Below are 21,349 nucleotides of genomic sequence, written 5' to 3' on the forward strand. Positions count from 1 at the left end.
AAGATGACATAAAGTTTACATCAACAAATCGGATTTAAGCTTTCATGATTGTGAAAGTATATGATCGAAATTTAAATCCCGAGGATTTATATTCTGAAAAGGTAATCTTGACAGAAGGTACACTATTGGATTGTTGTTCGATGTTTAGATCAGTGACTGTATGGAACAAAGAGTATGTCTTATTGTGTTACATGTAGATTACGTTAAACCATTTAACAGTCTCAAGGCAACCTTTAAAATAAAATTGAAGAACAGATGGGAACACAGGTCAAAGTACTCACCAAAACGTTAAAAAATTGAGACATCAGGATCAAACACGCGTTTTGAATTGATATTTTGGGAAGCACGATCAGTCGGTACATCTCCGGCCAATCCCGACAATACTCGGAATCAATGAGATTGGCTGAAAAGTTCCAATTGCACCAAGATAGGTCGCGCAATAAAATATAAATCGAAAACGTAATCAGACTATAAAATGAAAATAGGAAAAGTCATTTGAAGCATCGTCAGCAATCCTAACACTGGAATGGGTCAAAGCAAACGGGTCGAGTAAACAGGTATCATCAGAAGGGGTGCAGGAGATTCGAAAACATATGATAACCCAAAGATAATAAGAAAAATAAATAAAATCAAACAGGAATTAATCCAAATGCACCTAAATTAGCATTTCTTCGAACAATGCAGGGGCGGATCCAGATACTTTGAAAAGGAGGGGTGCCAGCCGAGGTTCTTCAGAAAAAGAGGGGTGCTAGGACATTATTTTCCATTTTTTTGTCAATTTTCACGTACATGAAAATGACAAATTTTCCAGTAGAGGGGGGTGCCAACCCCCTTCACCCCCACCTGGATCCGCCACTGCAATGCACATGATAATATGGTCTACCAGTCGATCAGAATTCAGTCAGAATAATAGCAACCAATCAACACTTCTCAGTCATTTCCGCTACACTAATCCAGAAAGTTTCTGATGTAGCCAGAAAGGCTGAGTAGTTCTGATTGGAATGGGAACAAACTCTTAAAAGTAGGGGCTAAAACACTCACCAAGACGTGAACACAAAAGCCAACGATAAAGGTCGGACTGTAACCCCGTTTGACTGCTAATGTGGGAGTCACAAATTCATCATAAAAGACATCTTTTAGTACGCTATCTTTTAAATCTTCTGCTCCTGCGGCAATTCAAAGTATGAATGAAGAAATCAGCTTTAAAGATAATTTTTATGAGCATTTTTATTACTATTTTACGCATATGACAAACAATCAAATGTAATAAATAGAACATGTGTATACTAGAAAACAGTTGGGAAAAAAATGAAAACTATATTGAGTATAAAATTAGAAATTGGATATAAATTCATATACAAATTATGCATTTACATGTACAAATGGAGAAATCCGAATATGGTTAGATGTCTGCTGAAAGAGTGATTGGACTCTTTAAGCCCAAGCAAAATAATGTCATAATAATGAGTGTTTAATGTTCCTAAAGACATGGATAGGTATGTAGGCAGGAATAAGATTTGAGTTTATGGGGAAATTCTCATAGCCCATTATAATCACTATACATTACTGCTGATAACTGTAGAAGAGAATTAAATCGAAAGAAATACAAATACATTTTGTATTTTAGGAGGTAAACCTAGGTTAAGGGGCATAACTCATGAAGTCAGTGATATGTTTGTATCGTATTCAATTTCACCAAAGCGTATCAAGCTTTCATTTGACACAGAATGAAATCAATTCAAGTTACTTTGATGCTTACATGACATTGATGTAAAATGCTGAATACAAACGTTCAAAAGATCTGTAAGGGTTGTGTCCCTTACCCTAGGTCTGCCTCCTTAAGTAGCAGTTTTTTTGTTTTTTTTTAAATCAGACAAGTGATTCATGCATGTCAAAAACCCACCGAATTCACTTTTCTTTCTTATCCAAACTCAGTTACGGACTACATAAGCAGTCGTAGTTTTATTTGGGTGTTGCGCTTCTGAGATAAAATTCATATCGACCATATATGAAGTTAGCACTTCGCAAGAGTTATCGTTCTTGATTTTGTTCGATTTGGTTGATTTTAGTGGGAGATAAACGTATAATTTTCTCATAAGTAAAGATCTCAATATAAAAAGGACAACTGTTACCTAAAAATATAGCATATGCAGATTGAAAAAAAAACATCATTTGTTCGGTGGGTTTTTTTTCTTCCCTATGAATCACTTTAATATGAGAAGTGTCTGTACTTTATATGAACTGCTACTTAAAAGTTAATGTGTTTTTATAAATTGGTTTGTATGATAATGTAGGGGAGCCGAAAACAAATGCATTTTGTCTTATAATTTATGGCAATTATGAGTAAATAGAAAAAAAATACGAAACTGTGTGACTTATTCTGAAATTGGTAGTAAGGCCAAGTCAAGACTTCATTTGTTTCTACACTCTATATTGGCTGTTTTAGTGTTTTTTCCTTGACTTAAATTGTCACTATAATATTTATTGACAAATATAAGTAAATATAAAAGCACAGTTTTTAACCCCGTTGATTCCAATGTTCTGAGACTCTTGAAAGAAAATATTCTGTTAATATATAAAATACGAATTTGAAAAATTACAAATGACACAAACAAACACGATTCCGATACAAGGACCATTCTTGGCGAGGCACAGCGAGACTAGCTTACAAATACATGCATCCCAAAATTTCAGTACTCGCTCCGCACGGCATTCATTATTACGTACGTCTATGACCAAATTACCATTGATCTGCTTTCGATAAATAAAAGTACTCCAGTTCAACTTTCCTCACTAAAAATCACATTACCATAACCTACTTTGATTAAATGATCTTATATGTCGTTTCTTTCAAGTTTTAATGGTAGCTATTTAAGCATAAAAAAATATGGGGAGATAATCTAATATTTATATTGACTACGACCATTATATAGAACACAAAGACCAACAAAAGCGCAGATTTCCCTCATTTACATGCATATGACCTTCAAGGTTATTTTGAGCCTTAAAGTATCTAGGTAAGAATGGGCCTTAATTTCTATTACGGTAAATCCAAAATACAAAGCTGTTATTCGCACCTTTTGAAAAAAAAAACTGATGTTATAAAAATTTATATAAAAAAGAAATATAATTACATTTGGAAAAGACACAATTTGTCGATTTATTTTAATTTAAAGCAATAATAAATGTAAATATGTTCAAATATTGAATGGACAGTGGAATGGAGAAATGGTATGGCAACACAAAAACAATGATGAAAAGTGAAATGGACTAATGATATGGCAAAACAAAAACAAAAACAACTCCTTATGCATTCCATTACAGGGAGCCATTTGAGGAACTCTAATTTAGTTATAAATATTAATATTTACAATGAGACAGAATAACCCTACTGCATTGTTTAGTTGATGCATTTCAGGAACAGCGCCATGGTACAAGACTTGTATACAGAAGGTACATGCGCACAAGGAGCAAAATCAATGTCTTTATTGAACGTCTTAACTTCTTCACGTACTTAGAATTGACTGACTTTCTCTAACTCGGATTCGTCTAGTTGTATCAACACCGTCTGTACGACTTAATATTGTGTCCATTACTAGTTATAGTTCGTTTATCAGTCTAAGCGACAAATTCAAAACACCATTGCAGGTTTCTAGTACCACATCTCACAATTTTAAAGTTAAGTCCGCCACTGGTTCCCTGGTTGCTTCCTGTGTTGTACGTAGGCCCTGGGTCTGTGCTCTCGGTCGGTTGTGTAACTTTCACTGATTTTGTTCCCTTCGAGTTATCTTGGTCTCTTACCATGATAAGTTCACCCTGATCGCCTTTACCGTCGGTTAGAGTATCAGTTTTCGGTTCGTCTCCTGGGTTATTGTACTTTTTCTCGGAATCGATTTTCATTAAGGGCAATACGAATCTCTTCTGTCTATATGCTGGAAGCAACGTTGCGGGACCTGTTTGCGGATAGTCTCTTATTACTGTCAATCCTTCCGTTGAGCTTTCAACGATGTCTTGCGTGTCAGATCCAGTCAATCGAACGATTGGAAGTGTCACTCTCTCTTTCAGTTTTCTGGTCGTTTTAACCCCTGTACCAGAAAGTGAAGCAGATGAAGTTGTTTTAACAACGGGGTTATAGTCTCCTTCGATTGTTAATTTTGGTATCTCTGTCCTCGGTTTGTTGTTCGAAAATTGATCTAAAAACGACACATGAATACTAGTAAGTAATAAAAAAAGTTACATAAGTCTTTTAAAAATCTTAAACTTGAAAATCATTAGCTTCTCTTCATCTATTTTGTTCAAGATAGAATGCAACTCGGTTTAAGAACAAGTTGCTGCTTGGATACTTCTGCACTACTTGGTGTTTTTTTGTTTTTTGTTTTTTTTTTTCATTTCGGGATCCCTTTAACCAGATTACATGTACTTAAACTGAACGACAACAGAACTATCTTGTTATACATTTTTATTTTACAGCGAATAATATAGTTCACTTCAGAAAATATAGTCGGTATTGACAAAGGTATTTAAATTTTTAGCTATCGAACTTATATCAAAATACATGTACCTATGAAATCAGGGAAATGATACAAAGTTTAAATCTCCTTTCTGGTGGTTCAGTTAACTACCTAGCTGAAATATTTCACCAGCTTAAGGGAAGTTCCCACAGTTATCTGTTACACTCTCTTTAATGTCTCCATATTTCCCGAATTTAGCTATTATACTTTCTGTAATGGCTCCTGTCTATAGACTTACATTGCATGCTACCAGTATTTACATATTTTTAATATTCCAAAGCTTTAAATGTAATTTAGTGGAGTAAGGCACAGACCATTTATTGTTTCGTGTCGATGGGACAAGAATTTCGTGTGGCCCAGAATTTTTTATCGCCCGCTTCAGTGACAGGTTTGGTCAATACAGGAAAATTTGTATCATAAAGTGGTTATTATGTCTGTGAATAAGATTGCAAATCCAATAACCCTAGTCAAAAATGTGTACCAAGTAATTAACATGAAGTCTTAAATGTCGCTACTTATATGTCGTCACTCTGCGTGCTGTGCAACGTATCGTGCCATACTACGAACATAAAAGTTTTCGATGTGACTCGATTTGGGATCGAACCACAAACTTCTGCATTTGAGGCTGGCACACTACCTCGAGACCACCACCGAGACAGTCCCTTTAAGATGGTGAACAAAATGACAATATTCTATAGACACTCACCATAACTGCTGAGTCTCACTATGTATTGGTTCTGAAATTAAATGGACATTTGAGATTAAAAAGCAGCATATGGAAAAGAAATAAATATCATTCTAGGAAAATTTACCAGATATCTAAAATGTGCCCATAATACATACATTACTTGCGTTTGTGGTCACCGCCTCTTGAATACTTATAAAATTTAATTTTGTTTGTTTGAGTACTATATTTGTATGCGCCTATGTATATCAAATATGTGATTATGTAAGCATGTATACTTTGTTCAGATGTAGATATGTGGTATAAGTTGTTACACTTACGATCCAGTTTCTGAGCGATCCCGTTGACAACATTTGTGCAAACAGTCGATAGTACATCGCATTATCATTCATTGGAGAGCCTGGAAGTAAACAGACACGCTGTTGTATATACAACATACATGTACCTATTATACAGTTGCTGTGCCACAATGGTGTCTCGGACAGAAGTGGGTGCAGTGGTAGATCAAATTGTGGGGCTGGGGGTCTGCAGGAGGGTAGTCCCCTCCTTTTTATTGAGAAATTTATCATTTTCTTAATTATGTGAAATTGACAAAAAAATAGTAAATAATGTCCTATCACCCTCCTTTTTCTGAGGAACCTCGGCTGGCACCCCTCCTTTTCATATGTCTAAATCAGCCCCTGTGGATGCAAGGGGGAATGTGATACTGGCGGTTGCCATAAATTATAATATTTTGAGCAAATTATCGTCAGAATCCAATGTTTATTAAATTTTCTGGATTGAGTCCCTTGTTGTACATAATTTTCTGGGTAACACCCAGCTGGGATATAGAGTCATTTAATCCATACAAACAAATTCCTATATTTATTATATGTTTTGATATCAATTATCAATAAGGCTGACATGTCAAAAACAAATGTCCTCAACTGAATATGCTACCTTAAACAAACTTAAGGATGTAGACTTAGGGTAAGGGACTCTTGAAAAGTTAATGATATGTTTGTGTTATATTCAATTTCAACAAAGCCTTTCAAGCGTTTCTTCGAAACAGAATGAAATCAATCAAAGTTATGCTTACATGAGATTGATTTGAAATAGTAAATTCAAACGTTCCAATGATTTGTGAGAGTTGTGTCCCTTACCCTAGGTTTACCTCCTGAAGTAACTTACTGAATTAAAGGTAAATAAACATTATTGAATCCAGTGGCGGATCCAGAGGTGGATTACAGGGGTTGGCACCCCCTTTTATTGTAAAATTTGTGTAATTTTCACGTTTTAAATTGACAGAAAATGACAAATAATGACCTAGCACCCCCTTTTCTGAGGAATCCCGGATGGAATCTCCTCCATTTCAAAGTGTCTGGATCTGGCCCTGCAATCCAATATAATATCGATGGTAAAACTTAAAAATCAACATTTTTAAGCTGTCAACTTAAATATATTAGTTTACTTGCGGATACATCGTAACTTGCTTCCCACTCGAGCGTATACACTGCCTACTGTACATGAATGAAAGCTGTAACTGTTTGCTTGGGGATAAAACAACTTTGATAGTATTACATGTTATGTTTACATTCGTTTATCTTTTGTTACAATCTTACTCAGTTTCCGGTCTCCATCATGAACATCCAATGGCAAAAAATATGTTTTTTTTCCTAGCATCAAATATTTCATCACGGATTATTATACATGTATCATTTTTGTTGCCCTTTCCCTGCAGTGGCGGGTACGGTAGGGGGGGGGGGTCACCATCCCTACTTTCATTAATTGGAAAATCTTTTTAATTTCGCACAGAATTCAAGAAAAAATAAACAAATACATGTATTAATTTTGAACCCCTCTGGACCCACTTTTCAAAATCGAACCCCTGTCATGTATACCTTTTTATTCTTTTCAATGTTGTAAGCGATATAAACGATCGTGAATAGTTCGATAACGGTTGTGAAGTATTACAGCTTAATAAATCGTGAACGAGGATCGTGAACAACAAAATTGTTTCTTTTTGAACAATATCAGCACAATTGGAACTTTAAACTAAAAAAGATATATTTGCTGAGATAATTTTCAATTTCAACAGATATGGAGTAATCGGCCATTGATAAAAAAAAAACAATAGATAGTGTATCTTAAAGTGTAAGTGTTTGTAAGAATCAGGCAAAATGGGGGAAAATCAGAAACATGCATGTCAAAACCCCACCGATATGACAATAAAAATATCATTCAAGGATACTTTCTCTATTTGGAAAGACCATTATTTGATCTCTGAATCACTGGCTTTGCACACAAATTTTTCAATAGAATCTTAGAAAAAATGGGGTTTTTGACAGAGTTGTCTTCCCTTAAATTGTTCATTTTCAGTGCACTTCAATGAAATTGTAACTCAATGGTCCAGCATGATATGAAAAATCTTGTCTGTTTTCCTTGATTCAGACTGTGCATATAGTCAAATTACTCTATTAAAATGATCTTTTTTTTATACCATGTTTCACCCACCGCCTGATTCTTTCATGGACTGACATTTCATTACCTAGAAATTAAGGAAAACGCGATATCTATGTGAAAATTACTGACGTTCATCTGCTTCTTTGACAGAGTGACGGAGTACAAATGGCCTTGGATTATATTACCAGGAGTCCTACATTTGTACTTCATATTGTACATTTGATTCACGATTCATCCACGGAGTTGACCCTAACTTCAAATGCGCCCTACGGTATAGCAAGACCCGTTGTTTAGATCTAAGATAGTTGTTTGTTAATACATGTATCTTAGTTGTTGATCGGTAAATTATTTAATTTAAGATACATGTAGTTTGATCTTGATGATCGGTATGGTTTACAAGGTCATTTTTTGTCTTAAGAATCGCCTATGCAATAAACTTAACCGATGTTATCTCTCTCTGGAATCAACTCATTAAAATAAATAAATAACAAGTATCAGCGGGGAAAATGTACCCTGCACACACCGGAAGTGAATAATGGAACCACGTATTTCTTTTCCCAAAACTATTGTCTTAGTATACAGTTACGCAAAACCGACTAGAGTTTGCTATTTTTCCCAAATTTGCACAAAACGTAAATAAAAATCAAACAAAATGAGGAAGGAGGGATCCCAACACCCAAAACCCATCGAGTCCGAGAATGTATGCATGTAGGAATATATTTTGGAGACATATCCTTTCCATATGGTAATTATATATATAATAGAACCAGGGAAAACATTGAGTGCAAAATTACAGCTAAAAACGGATTTAGAAATTTTTGAAAGCGAGGTCGAAGCTAATATTTGCTCATTTTTGTCCACATTATACACGAAATTAACAAGTTTTTTTCCAACAAAAGGGCGGAAGTTGCGACCCCTGGCCTCTTCTCTTTGAATCTGTCACTGGTACAATGTGGCATTAATACTTAACCGTGGATGATATATGTTTGTCCGAAAGAAAAAATATATACAGAAAATGAATTAGAGGGACTGCACGTGGAGTGCACGTCGCTTTCTTCTACGTTTTAGGGAAAGAAAAAGAAGGGAACGTCTGTCGCTAAACTGTGATGGCTGGTGATTTTTTTTAAAATAAATATCTCCGGAATTTCTTGGATCGACACTAATCCATCACATTCACAACTTAATATGCCTTCAGGTTGAAAATATTAAAATTGGTTTCCAATCAAATTCATGTATTTTCTCCCGGGATGTTTTGACGCCACATACTTACACATGTCTACCTATTACAGTACTGACTGTAAATTGTTTACGCAGTATTAACTTTGTCAACATCTGTATTCGGCCAAATTGTCGCAAATTTAGTATATAACACAACAAATTCGTTCTGACTTTCAGTACAAGTGTCCACATGTACATGTAGTTATATATTCATGCCTGAACTTGACTTGCATCTACATCATGTACATGCATGCGCATAACCAAACGTACATGTATTACTATATTGTACAGTATGAAAATATTATCAAACTTTCAAACGTTTTGAACGATCAAAACCTTCTTTTACGTAAAAATATCAGAAGCGGACCCAAGATTTTAAGTTGAAGAATTTCACAGGTCGTAAGGAAAAGCAAGACATTTTTTAAGTGGATGTAATTTTTTGCCGTTAAGGACGGGTGCTTAAAATTATTTACAAAATTAATTTGCTGCTAAAATGCAAATCCTATTCTTGATCAAAAAGTGGTAGATTCACAAGAGCGAGTTGACATTCGCCCCTCAAAATGGAATACGATGACTATTTGAGACGTTAAAAAATTACCCCCATGCATATAAAAATGTTCAGGCTACCTTCGTTCGGCAATTGATCATGATTATTTACGCACCCACCCCACCCCACCCCGAAATTTGGATCCGCCCAGACTACACTCAGTGTACATGTATAACCAGAATGGATGTGGTAAATATGTCAAAGACAATAACCCCGCCGGGATATAAAAATGTAAGCTCAAGGTCGCCCCTGAGTCTTCAGTAAACGACGGAGAAACCATCTCTCTATTATATATTATTAAGTAAACCTTGTGCCCGCAACGACAACCCTGCCTTCAGGTGTCTTCCCCATTCATATACCAATAGTTTAATACTACAGACTATCACAAAAAAAAAACCTTAAAGGAACGAGTTTTACCACATTAATGTGTTGATCTATCATAGATGTGGTTTTATGAATGTGTAACTAATATTTTAAAGAATGTGGCAATAGTTGCGTGGTGCCTACGTAAGTTAAATTCATTATATTCGAATCTGAGACCTTTTCATGAATTTTGAGAGCTTCAAGTTCAAGAAATATGATGGCTCTTTCCATCGTACGTTATTGTGGCATCATTTGGCAGATTTCACGTACATACATGTATATGTCGTACATTGTATTCAAGCATAATCCGGCATACATTATAAATACACCTCTTTAAGAGAGAAAAAAAAGAAATTTAAAAAAAACTGTCTAATACGTTTTTAGATAGATTTTTTTCTTTAAATTTGATTCGTATATCAATAGTGGTCAAATGTCCCTTAGATAAGGTAACGAAAGATCCACTTACAGTTCTGCTGCCCACAATGTCAGTGTATTCTAAACGGGCTGTTTGGAGGCTATTTTGGGACCCTTTTAAGAAAATGCAAGGGCCGTAAGAAAAAAATATGTATAGCACTAAACAATGTCGATTATAGCAAACCGTGATGGAACCAGAGATGTCCAGGTGTTAAAACCCCCATTTAGACAATTTTATTTTAAATTGAATTTCGGTATAAGTCAGCAAATAAAATGTTAACCTCAAATTCCTCTTTACACCCCCCTTTTTTATACCGCACGTATTTATTCGCCCTGGCAAACAAAATCGCAAGATACCACATAAAACATTGTCATAATGATAACAGAAAGACAACTGACAAGCATTCTACCTACCAACACCCTTTCGACCTCCCCGACTATACATACAATGTACCTATTACAAGATTTTAGAATAACTTACTTCTCTGGAGACTCTCTTTCTCTGTTCTGGCAATTGGCAGGGCCTCGATGAAACATACTAGACAGCAAAAAAGACCCAACTTAATGTAAGCTATATTCATCTTTTCCGTCTTAAATATTACGCCAAGCAATAATCTGCTGTATTATTACGTGCTCCTTTACTACCCCTTATGCGGTACTTGTAATCAAAGTTATTTTTGCGTCTGTACAAAGCACTTCTTTGAATGGCACGAACTATTGAAATAGTAAAACAATTGTTTCTCGCTTGAAAATAACCCTTCTGGCAACGTCTGAAAATGTTTATTCTGATGCTATTTCAGATTTCACGTAAAGTTGTGTTGTTTCTAAAACTTAATGAAAAGATTCTATCCTTGCATACGTTTTTATTATCTCTCTGCACAAAGTCTTGCAATGAAATAAAGCAATAACACACACAATTATAAAAGAAAACTTATAAACGTTCGTTTGCAGTAATGTTGTTATCGGTTATATGGTTTAACATTGAGGTCACCACAACTATATAGAGAGATTAGTGGATTATCGCCCGAGGCTCAGCGCTATCTCTGTGGTTTAACATCGTAAAAGATTACCCGGTAGCATATTAATTTTGACGAAATCGACTGGAAAAAATCGTAAACAAGACCGAGGAAGCTAAACAGACTATAAATGTACGTCAACATGTTATTTTTATAGGATGACTTGCGCGCTCCTTTATTTCAGGTTCGTTGATTCCGTGTTTGATAATGATTGAGATAAAAGGATATTGACTTCACCACAAAAATTTCTAAAGTAAGACATGGAATTCATTGAAAATATTTGTGTAAATGCTTGTATGCTGTATTGTTAAAAGCAGGGGCAGTCCCAGAATTTTCTTTGCAAATGGGAGAGGGGGCTAGACTTACTAAGCACATATTGCCCACTTTGTTTTGCCAAAGCAAACGAAAGTTTCAAATATAAAGATGGGTATAAAACCTATAAACATCCACTGGATTCACTATTGCTGTTTTGTTGTTTATCAACCTGCATTATACATTAAAGAAGAGAAAACATTTTTGTCATCTTTAAACACTTCCAATTTACCAAATTATATATATTATTTTTTTTTTTAGAAAATATAAAAATGTGCCATCCCCAGTCAGGTTTCGTTATACCGCTATTTTCTAAATTCTCTGTTTCTTCGATAGGGGGTTTATATTTAATTATCAGTATTTTTAAGAATCATGCAAAATCTGTAATATGTGATACACTCCAAAAAGGCTACACATTTTTAAGTCGCTAATATTATTAGCGACTTCTTGTACTCGTAACTTCTGTAACAAAATGTTCTTAATATTCGCATATGATTTGCATAATAATATATTACTACTCCACGTTAGGCTACAGATCTGTGCAGTGTTTACCGCCACAGCATCATAGCTCTACCTTCATACGCGATAAAAATGTACCTCTGAAATATCATACATATTTCTACTTGTGTCTTGCTTGAATGAGGAAGGGGAAGTGTACATGAAATGATCGGTTAGCATTGAACATTACCCAGTTCCCCGATTCAGGCCCAGGGACTCGTTACAAGACAATATAGGTCATATACATTAGTAGGGCCCCATATCTATAAATATTCATTGCCAGTTGTTTATCTGGTTCCTAAATCTGGTTCCATGGTCAATATCAGAATCGACCTAAAGATCGCTAAAATGTAACTCATTAAAAAATATACACATGTCTATGTGCGGTTTTTGCTTGTATGAGAACGGGAAGTTTACATTAAAAGATGAAATGATCGTTTAACATCGAATTAATATAATATTACCTACTAGTTTCAAACACAGGGGCTCGTTACAATTGACTATATATATAGGTCATATACATTACCAGGCCCTGACACATGTATATAGCCATTGACAGTTGTTTAATCTGGTTTCTGGTAACCAGTTGTTTTGATTAAAAACATTCGGGTCCTCACGGTTACGAAAGAGTAATCATATCAAGGGAACCAAAATTCTAGCGGAAGTCACCCGATTTTAGAGAATATCGCTTTCGTGCCATTTCGGATGTTGAGAGTAATCCAAATTCAGTTATAGAGTAATCAAGGGAACCAAGGTCATAGCGGTAATCAAAAGAATGTAATCAAGGGACAAAGGCCAGACATGGAAAACCGACATACACAACAAAGAACATAAAGTAACTAAAATCATACATACAAAGTAACAAAAGCAAATGAGCAACTCGGACTCCACTAAAAACTAGGAGCATGGACCAGGTGCACCGGTAGGGTAAGACAGAGAATATTTGACGATTAACGACCTTGACCACTTCGGTCTTTGATTATTTTGTTTATTAAGTAGTTTTATTTGTCTTTAAGATGAAATGTATATTCATTCAATAATTCACATCAAAACTTCAGTGTCATTTACTGTTATCTACCATAATTTTGATCTTTATTGCACATACTTCCTATGAACAGGGGTAAAGCCACACGATAATTCCTGTTTACTACTTTAAACAAAATATCAAAAATAATAATAAAAAAATATGCAGTCTTTCCAACCATGAATCACATATTGCATGATTCTTAATTGGAGTACTACTTAAAAGTCCATTCCACCAGTATGCCATACCAAAACAAAAACAAAAAACAAAAAACTAAGAAGTTCGTAATCGCTTATCACAAATGTGTACTTTTCCGGGGTTTGCAATTATTATAGTACACAAGTCATGACAGTACACAGGGTTCATACAAAAGGGCACTTTACTTTTAATTACATCGTTGATCAAATCTATTAAGATAGCACTGCTTGATTAAAACAAGCCCGGGTATTTTCAAAGAGACTGTTTACTTAAATTAAGAATACCTTTGATTAAATCTATGAAAATCGCGGTTATGATAAAAAAAAAATGTTAATTTACTTTTCTTAACAAAATTTTCGAAAATATAAAAGTGCATAATTTTGTACATATAGTTTACATAAAGGTACAATAATTAGTAATATCCCTTATCATGAATCAGTATGGCATGATTCACTGGATTATAATAAGCTCAATCAAGCTGAACTGAGTGCTCTATACCAGTCGTGGATTGACCGGGACGCCTTAGGTTGAAGTAGCTGTAAGCTGGCGATCTCGGAAGGGGTCGCTTTATATACTAGTAGTTTCAGATAGAGTTGAACAGCTGCTAAATCTAGTACCCCGCCCTTAGCATACATTGAGGACCATATACATGTACATGTTTAAACGGAGAAGCTCACCTATACCCACATAGATTTATTAGTTTGTTGAAATAAACTTGATCAGTCAGTGACGGAACATGAGGGGGTGTAGGGGATTTGCACCCCCTTTTAATTTGACAATTTGTCATTTTCATGTGTAAAATTGACAAAATATGGCAAATAATGTCCTAGCACCTCCTCCTTTTCTGAGGAACCTCGGCTGGCTCCCCCTTTTTCAAAGTGTCTAGATCCGGCCCTGTCAGTTATGTATTCACACCATTTATAGGGGTTATCAGCATCTAACTCCTAATAATAATTAGCATTTATAATAAAAAATGTTACAATATATCATCCATTCTAAATACTTCAGCCGTTTTGTACATGACATGTAACCACCCGTATAATTCTAAAGCATGAATTCAAAGTGGAAATGGCCGAGTAGTTCCGATTGTTTATTGAGGTCATTTCGTTACAAGATGTAACGACAGAGCTAGCTAAGTATGTCTAGTACTCTAATGCCAAATGAAAAATGTCGTGGACTGTGGTCTCCTCGAAGACGAGAAGCCGCCGCCATAAAGCGTATTGAATTTTTACATGGTAAATTAATACTAAGGGAGCGAGATTTTTCAAATTTATTTTCTCCTTTTTATTATTTTCGTACCTTCTGTTTTATTCGATTTTCTTTCTATGAAATGGCACTGTTAGCCAAGCCGTTGATACATATTCAAGTTTGATAGAAATTCAAATAGCAGTCCCTTTAACCACGCCATTTTGCATTTCTTTCAAGGGGCTACTTTGTCATCAGATATCGTATTCTGCTTTTTTTTTTTACAGCAGCACAGTGCATTGAGTTCGTGAGAAAATACAATTAGTATCGGTAAAAAAAAACTTTCTTGCACCTTTGATCAGAATGTCAAATCTTCGCTGAAAACCGGCCATTTCCCTGTCAGTACAGTGCATTCATTTTTTGCCTTGACACAGATGGAAAATGTTGCTACAGCATATCTATTGTTGCACTTTAACCGAAGCAGCCGTGTTTTACGTAGATCACGTGATAAATCTGATAAAAATAAAACTATACATAATAATTAATTTACATTTATTCGTTGCAGTTAAGTTGTCTGATACGATCTTTTTGCTGAAGGGAGGAGTATATTACCGTTTAATAAGTAAACAAGTCCATAAAATGTCAAAAGATAGCACTTCGGAAGAAAAAGAAATGATTCCCACCCTTTTCATGTAATTAGGCATGATATTATTGGTACAAGGACAACACTGACCCGACCCTAATTGTACCTTAGTTTCTACGAATTTGCACTCCGAAATCTACCTAATTTTATGAAGTTTGGCGCCATACAAGATCGACATTACACTCACTTGTAATGTGACTGGTGCCGCTGGCGGAGCAGGACATGCTTAACCTTCTTGGGAACCTCTGTCACTCCCGGATTTTATGTGCTAGTGCTTTAGTATTTTGTGTAACATCTTGTTTTCTTTATCTTAAATTTATTTATGAAATATATTATTTCGTTCTGTTCGGCTATATCGTCTTTATTTCCTGTTTTCACGATAAGGCCACCTTCTCGGAATTCGACGTGTCCTAATTCCTCCATTATAGAGGTTTCGATATTTTTTTTTAGATATTTGCAAATTATGTTAAATGAACTTGCTTTCCATGCTTAAATCGGGCCAATACATGCTGTTCACAAAGTTTTCATATTTGCATACCTTCAGTTTTTAATATAAAAAAAATATAATTCAAATTCAGAAGTAACACGTTTTCTGATTGGACAAAATGATGTAGTCTGACATTTCATTTTGTATTGTAACGGTGACGTCAATTCCATCGTGAGATTTTGAACCTAGAATAAAATTATAAGGAGAGACTGAATTTTTCTTTTTCTTCTGTTTTTGAAGAAATATTCCAATTACAGATCGTTTCTTAAGCATCCAAAAGCTTGAAAGCCAATCGACAATGAAGTTCATTATAGAGAAAACAAAGCACATGGATGAACTTGCTAGCATATTTATTAATTATGATATATGAAAAGCCAAAATTGCGAATATCGACCAGGTGCGATAGGGTTATTGTCTCCATTCTGAGGTAGTAATAACCAGTCACCTATTAAGTTCATGACTGTGGTCGTAGCCCTCTTAGTAAAATAGGGGGGTTCTGTACAAGCCAAGCTAGCATTTGGTCATTTTGCCAAAACATAAGTACCGCAATTAACTAGCATAGGGCCCAAACCCCGACAATTTCCCATAAACCCACCACTGGTACCCAATGACCAAAAATCAACTAAACTAATAGATTATTGTGAATCTAGCAAAATCCATAAATGGCTGTAATATTCATATATCATTGACGTTTTTAGTGCAACAGGTGTTCATTTCATATCACGAGATTTTGATGGCAGAACAGATTATCATCTGAGTAATGTAAGTTTCATTTCTTATATTCTTTGAAATTATGTCTTTTGATGTCATGTGTCCTAATTTTACACAGCCTAGCCTATTTCTCAAAAATTCTACTTTTAATAACCTTGAAATGTATGTCAATGTAAATGAATGAACTGCTTGTAATCCCAGCGAAAAATAGACTTATTGGGTATGAGTCACTCTGAATTGATGTCAATGTATACAAAATCGTAAATTAAACCTTGTTTGTATTTGCCAACATACATGTAACTTTTAAAATTTTGTATGAAATGGTTCTACAGCGCATGTAACGGTTGATCTAATATAGACCCTTCATCAAATGACAATCACCTCTTCAGGTAGTTAACTTTCTATCATATTCCATACGTATAAAGTTAGTATAATTACAGATAATTGTCATTTGAATGAAGTGTCTATATTAGATCAACTGTGTACCATGAAAGTTACCGTTACATGCGCTGTAGAACCAAATACAAAGAAGGTTTAATTTACCATTATGGAAGATCAACTTTATCCCTTGAAAACCACCATTGTATGTGCTATATATATATTGAGAATGAAATACACAATGTACCAGTATCGGAAAGTAAAAAAAAACTTTTTTATGTATATCCCCATCTTAATTTATTCACTACACCCCCTCTCCCGAAAAAAAAACGTACACACATCATGCAGTTTCACATACTAGTACGCTACGACACAGAGTACAAGTCATGTACATGTAGCATGACTTCATCAATATTGTATAAATATCTCAGTGGGGAAGAACATTTTGGCAGTTTGCACTGTAAGAAAGCTTCGCAATTTAATTAATAGAGTTATTTACTCATGTAATACACAGTAAAAGTGTTGGGTAGAAAATAAAACACATTTTACAAGAAAGATCAAATTCAAGTATGACAAATCTGGACCGTTATGGATTGTCCCTGTTCCTGTTCAGCCATTTTTGTCAGATTTTCGGACTTCTCAGGCTTTATCGATTTCCTGGCATTAATTTGTTTTTTGCCCATTGACACCGACTTTTATTTTCATAATTTCATTAAACGCACCAAAAAATGCTCTTTTGATAGTTTTTTCTTATTTTTTTTATTTTTTTATCATTAAATCCTTGTTACTTCTTCTGTGTTTTTAATAGATAAAACCGCAAAACTTAAATTGCTTATATCTTGAAAACGAGCACACTAACTTATCTATTTTTTCTTATTAATATTGTTCTAGCGTAAAAATCTTTTTAAAAATCACAACCCTTTGAAATCTTTGTTTATCTACTATAGAGCAGCGAACATCCCAGGCGCGGATCGAAGGACTAGCGTACCGGGTGTACGCCCCCCCCCCTAATCGGTAAGAAAAAAAATTTTCACAAGTTTCATCCCATAATATTTTTTGCCTTACTTTCCATGGCATTAATTCAATTAACGCCCCCCCCCTAATCGGTAAGAAAAAAATTTTTCACAAGTTTCATCCCATAATATTTTTTGCCTTGCTTTCCATGGCATTAATTCAATTAACGCCCCCCCCCCCCGCCCAAACTCAGATCCTGGATCCGCCCCTGCATCCTTAACTTATTTTTTTTTGTATTAATAGTAATTTTTAGCTGACAAAACTTTCTGTCTGCATGAAAACTGTATAGGATACAATATCAAAGTAAAAAATATGCGCAAAATTTAGGTAACTTGGGCAAATGATAGCCTGGATCCTCCCTTTTAAATTACATATAATTTTCCGGATCTACCCTGATGTGTGTCTGTATTACTGTTTTATCCTTGCTTGACTCTTATAAAAGCTGATACTTTCACTTTACTCACATTTTTCCGCATGCATACATTGTTTTTTTACCGACGCAGTCGGTATAGTTTTGCTTTTTACCCTTTGACCTAAAAGACGCTCTTCTGTGGAAACGCAAGTCACCTGATCGCAATTCGGTTTCCCGATTGGCAAAACACTGATAATTTAGTGGCGTTCGAAAAAAACTGTATCGAAAATTGATATTGTGCGCCATGTATTATTTTCTTGAATGAAATGTAGCAGAAAAATTTAAGTAAAAAGAACAAAATTTTACTGCGTCGGCTATTTTTTTTAAAGACAGTACTTGTTTTCCTTTACCAGGTTGTAACAGTGGTGATCAAAGAAGACAGTACGCCATGAATTACTACTTGGACTCGTAAGTCAATACATTGATCATCATTTTAACTGCCAATCAAGTAATTTTGTGGAAATTCTTCCTACTTAATGAGAATACGTGTTTTGCCTCCTTCGTCCCTAAATTTCGAGTAACAGATTCTTAATCTGTCTGACCGAATGGCATATTACGACATTTTTCTTGTATTTTCAACAAAAAAGTGTGAAAATTTCTTCCGGACCGAATATTTCTTTTTATTTGGCATTCCCTTCAGTCATACATTGAACATTTTTCGCCATGACTGCGTCGTGCGTCATTCTGTTTTCCCCATAGCTATAGTAAATTTTTGGATATGCAAGACATAAACTTATTTTCTTAAGACAATAACGATTGAAAAAGAATTAATAGACTCTGTAAAAATACTAAAACAAGCTTAATTCGAGTGGCATCATTTGTAAGAATCATGTAAATTCTGTAATATGTGATACACCTAAAAAAATCCTGAACATTCCTATTTTTGTTATTTTAAAGTTGTTATTTTTTTTTTTGTGTCTTTATGATGAAATGTATGATTATGCATTCCAATCTGTCTGCTCTAAGGAGATAATCCACATTGAAAATCCAATAGCTTCTATTGTATTTTAGTGTCATTTAGAGAGTTATCTCCCTTAATGTTGAATTCTATAGTACATTCTATATGATTTTATCTCCTATAAGAACGCGGGCTATATGAAAAGCTACATGTTAATTTCTGCTAATTATATCATTTTAAACAATATCAAAAATAAAAATATACAGGCTTCCCAACCACGAATCACATTTTGCATGATTCTTACCTGGAGTACTACTTACAATGTACATAAACTATTTTTTCTTCAGATGGCGTGAAGACTATAGCAGTCAAAACATGATCGTTGTTTTCATTGGCATGATCATGGTCATAGTCGTCATTATCTATATTTGGAAATGCTGCAAATGTGATGAGGACAAACCTGGAGCGGAAGTCTCTCCGCAACAGCAACAAGTACCGTTGGTGCCGTGCTACGCACATGAACTTGAACCGGGTTTAGTTGTTCTTCAGAGCCCGGATGGAGAATATTTCAGAATTTTACAAGAGTATGATGCAACAAAACACCCAAGGATGCCACTTCCAAATTCATCGCAACCCCTGCAGTACGTACCGCAATTTACAAGGCCCCATTTTCAGCAGGCCCAGCCCCAACCGACTGCACCAATAGGAGAACAAGCACGACTTATAGACTTAAACCCCGTCTCGACTCCTCCACCCTACTACACAGCTGGAATGGGACATTAAAGAGATTTCGTAATTTATCAGATCCATAAAATAAGATTGTACAGTTCAGTATTAAAATTCCAAGTGTCTACATGTATGCGTCTTCTTCTACACCCTGGACTCCCATCTTTAATTTTTTATTGTAGCAATTTCTCTATAAAAATCTGTGCTCTTAGAAAACAAGTTTCTAAATGTAGACTCAACAACAATCACACAAATTGTACTTTCATTAACGAGAATTCAGGTTGTTAGCATTTTTTCGGAAAGATTTGAAAGGGAGATGTGACGTCTGTAAAAAAGTATCTTTTATAAAACATGTGAGCTGGTTTTAAATTTTTAGGCAGCAATGTTTTTTTAGACTTTTCTTAGAATACGGTTTCTTTTCTGAATCGAGAAGTATATAGGAAATTACGACCTTGCAGAAATTCCGAAAGGGGGAACTAGTAATTTTCAGTGCTATATAAAATACCTGTAAACTAAAATATCCGCCTAAAAATAGAAATGCTTCACTGTGCGCAGTCCGATACAAGATATCAAACCACTGTTTGTTTCTTGTCCCTTATTCCTGATTGGTTAAAGTTACAACCCTATAAATCAATCCAAGCCTTCCTGTGTTGGTATGTGGCACCTTGTGGTATAATTTTAAAAAGAGTAATCAAGGGAACCTAGGTTATAGCGATAATCAAAAGAATGCAATCCAGGGACAAAGACCAGACATGGAAAACAGACATACACAACAAAGAATATAAAGTAACTAAAATCATACATACAAAGTAACAAAAGTAAATGAGCAACTCGGACTCCACTAAAAACTGGAAGCATGGACCAGGTGCACCGGTAGGGTAAGCGTCCTCTGCTTTTCTAGAAACACCCGCCGAGTTACTCATAAAAAGTCAAGTCCGGGGTAGACAAACGAGGAAAGGAAAACTGACCCGTTGAACAAATCAGTTTTCATGCTGCAGATGGATACACCGTAACGATCCACGAGTTCATGATGACCATAAAACTTCTGTAGTGATGACTTTAATCTTGTAGCAACGTAACTCTGTTCCAGTAGCCTAATTTTAAGAAATCTAACACGACACAACAAGTCTGCGTAGTTACCGCAAGCTTTGGCATAACGTAGAAGATGTGATATGATTTTTTTAAAACTCCATATGCAGGAGACACACATGAAAGGAAAGTTGACAAGTTGACAATACGGAATGAAAAGTCATTGCGTTTGTCGTATAGTTTGGTCAATAATTTTCCTTACCCCTGTTCCAGAAAATCAAAAGAAATCGAATACTAAATCACCTTATTGACCGGACTTCAGAAAAATGCTCGTTTCCTGTCCCTTTTTTTGGTCCCTCACTCGTAAACGGTTCATGCATATGTCATATAAAAATCTGACTTTAAAAAATCAAATGTTATTATAATTAATAAAATTTGATTTTTTAAATTTAAGTTTTTATTGAACACATAGACCCCCAAAACTAATTGCACTGTCACAGTTATGGTACAATATAAAGCACTGTGGAAAAATATCGAATATACTTTTATTAGAATTGTATAGTTAAATTCTATGCCGAAAAGTATGCTTATTTTGGCCTCTTTGGTAATATATCCCCTTCTTAAACCAATAACCTCCT

The 21,349-nt window shown here is 35.0% G+C and overlaps 2 protein-coding genes across 3 annotated transcripts; one reads left to right on the forward strand and one right to left on the reverse strand.

Moving 5' to 3' along the window:
• Positions 1–1,843: 1,843 nt before the first annotated feature.
• On the reverse strand, positions 1,844–11,105 carry LOC148596805 (uncharacterized). The gene is made up of 4 exons (XM_088563342.1): positions 10,662–11,105; positions 5,517–5,596; positions 5,218–5,248; positions 1,844–4,193 (listed from the first exon to the last, which is right to left on the reverse strand). The coding sequence occupies exons 1-4, from the start codon at positions 10,759–10,761 to the stop codon at positions 3,619–3,621; spliced, it is 786 nt and encodes a 261-aa protein (XP_088419468.1). The 5' UTR covers positions 10,762–11,105; the 3' UTR covers positions 1,844–3,618.
• Positions 11,106–16,215: 5,110 nt separating this feature from the next.
• LOC148596806 (uncharacterized) lies at positions 16,216–19,811 on the forward strand. Of its 2 annotated transcripts, XM_088564151.1 has the most exons (4): positions 16,233–16,305; positions 17,580–17,646; positions 18,412–18,466; positions 19,304–19,811. In XM_088564151.1, the coding sequence occupies exons 3-4, from the start codon at positions 18,447–18,449 to the stop codon at positions 19,737–19,739; spliced, it is 456 nt and encodes a 151-aa protein (XP_088420277.1). In that variant the 5' UTR covers positions 16,233–16,305; positions 17,580–17,646; positions 18,412–18,446; the 3' UTR covers positions 19,740–19,811. The 2 variants fall into 2 exon arrangements, with proteins under 2 accessions (XP_088420276.1, XP_088420277.1); XM_088564150.1 differs by lacking the exon at positions 17,580–17,646 and having other exon boundaries at positions 16,216–16,305.
• Positions 19,812–21,349: the final 1,538 nt, after the last annotated feature.

This window comes from Perna viridis, chromosome 15, assembly GCF_037379345.1.
Source record: "Perna viridis isolate PV_CMFRI_1.1 ecotype Kerala chromosome 15, ASM3737934v1, whole genome shotgun sequence".
NCBI lineage: Eukaryota > Metazoa > Mollusca > Bivalvia > Mytilida > Mytilidae > Perna > Perna viridis.

Bases quoted from the DNA above. Each gene is read 5' to 3' on its own strand.
- LOC148596805 (XM_088563342.1), bottom strand. From the start codon at position 10,761: ATGAATATAGCTTACATTAAGTTGGGTCTTTTTTGCTGTCTAGTATGT. The intron at 5,597-10,661 runs GTAAGTTATTCT...GTTTACTTCCAG, and splicing joins GAAAGAGAGTCTCCAGAGAA to GCTCTCCAATGAATGATAAT. The intron at 4,194-5,217 runs GTGAGTGTCTAT...TGTCGTTTTTAG, and splicing joins AGTGAGACTCAGCAGTTATG to ATCAATTTTCGAACAACAAA.
- LOC148596806 (XM_088564150.1), top strand. From the start codon at position 18,447: ATGAATTACTACTTGGACTC. The intron at 18,467-19,303 runs GTAAGTCAATAC...TTTTTTCTTCAG, and splicing joins ATGAATTACTACTTGGACTC to ATGGCGTGAAGACTATAGCA.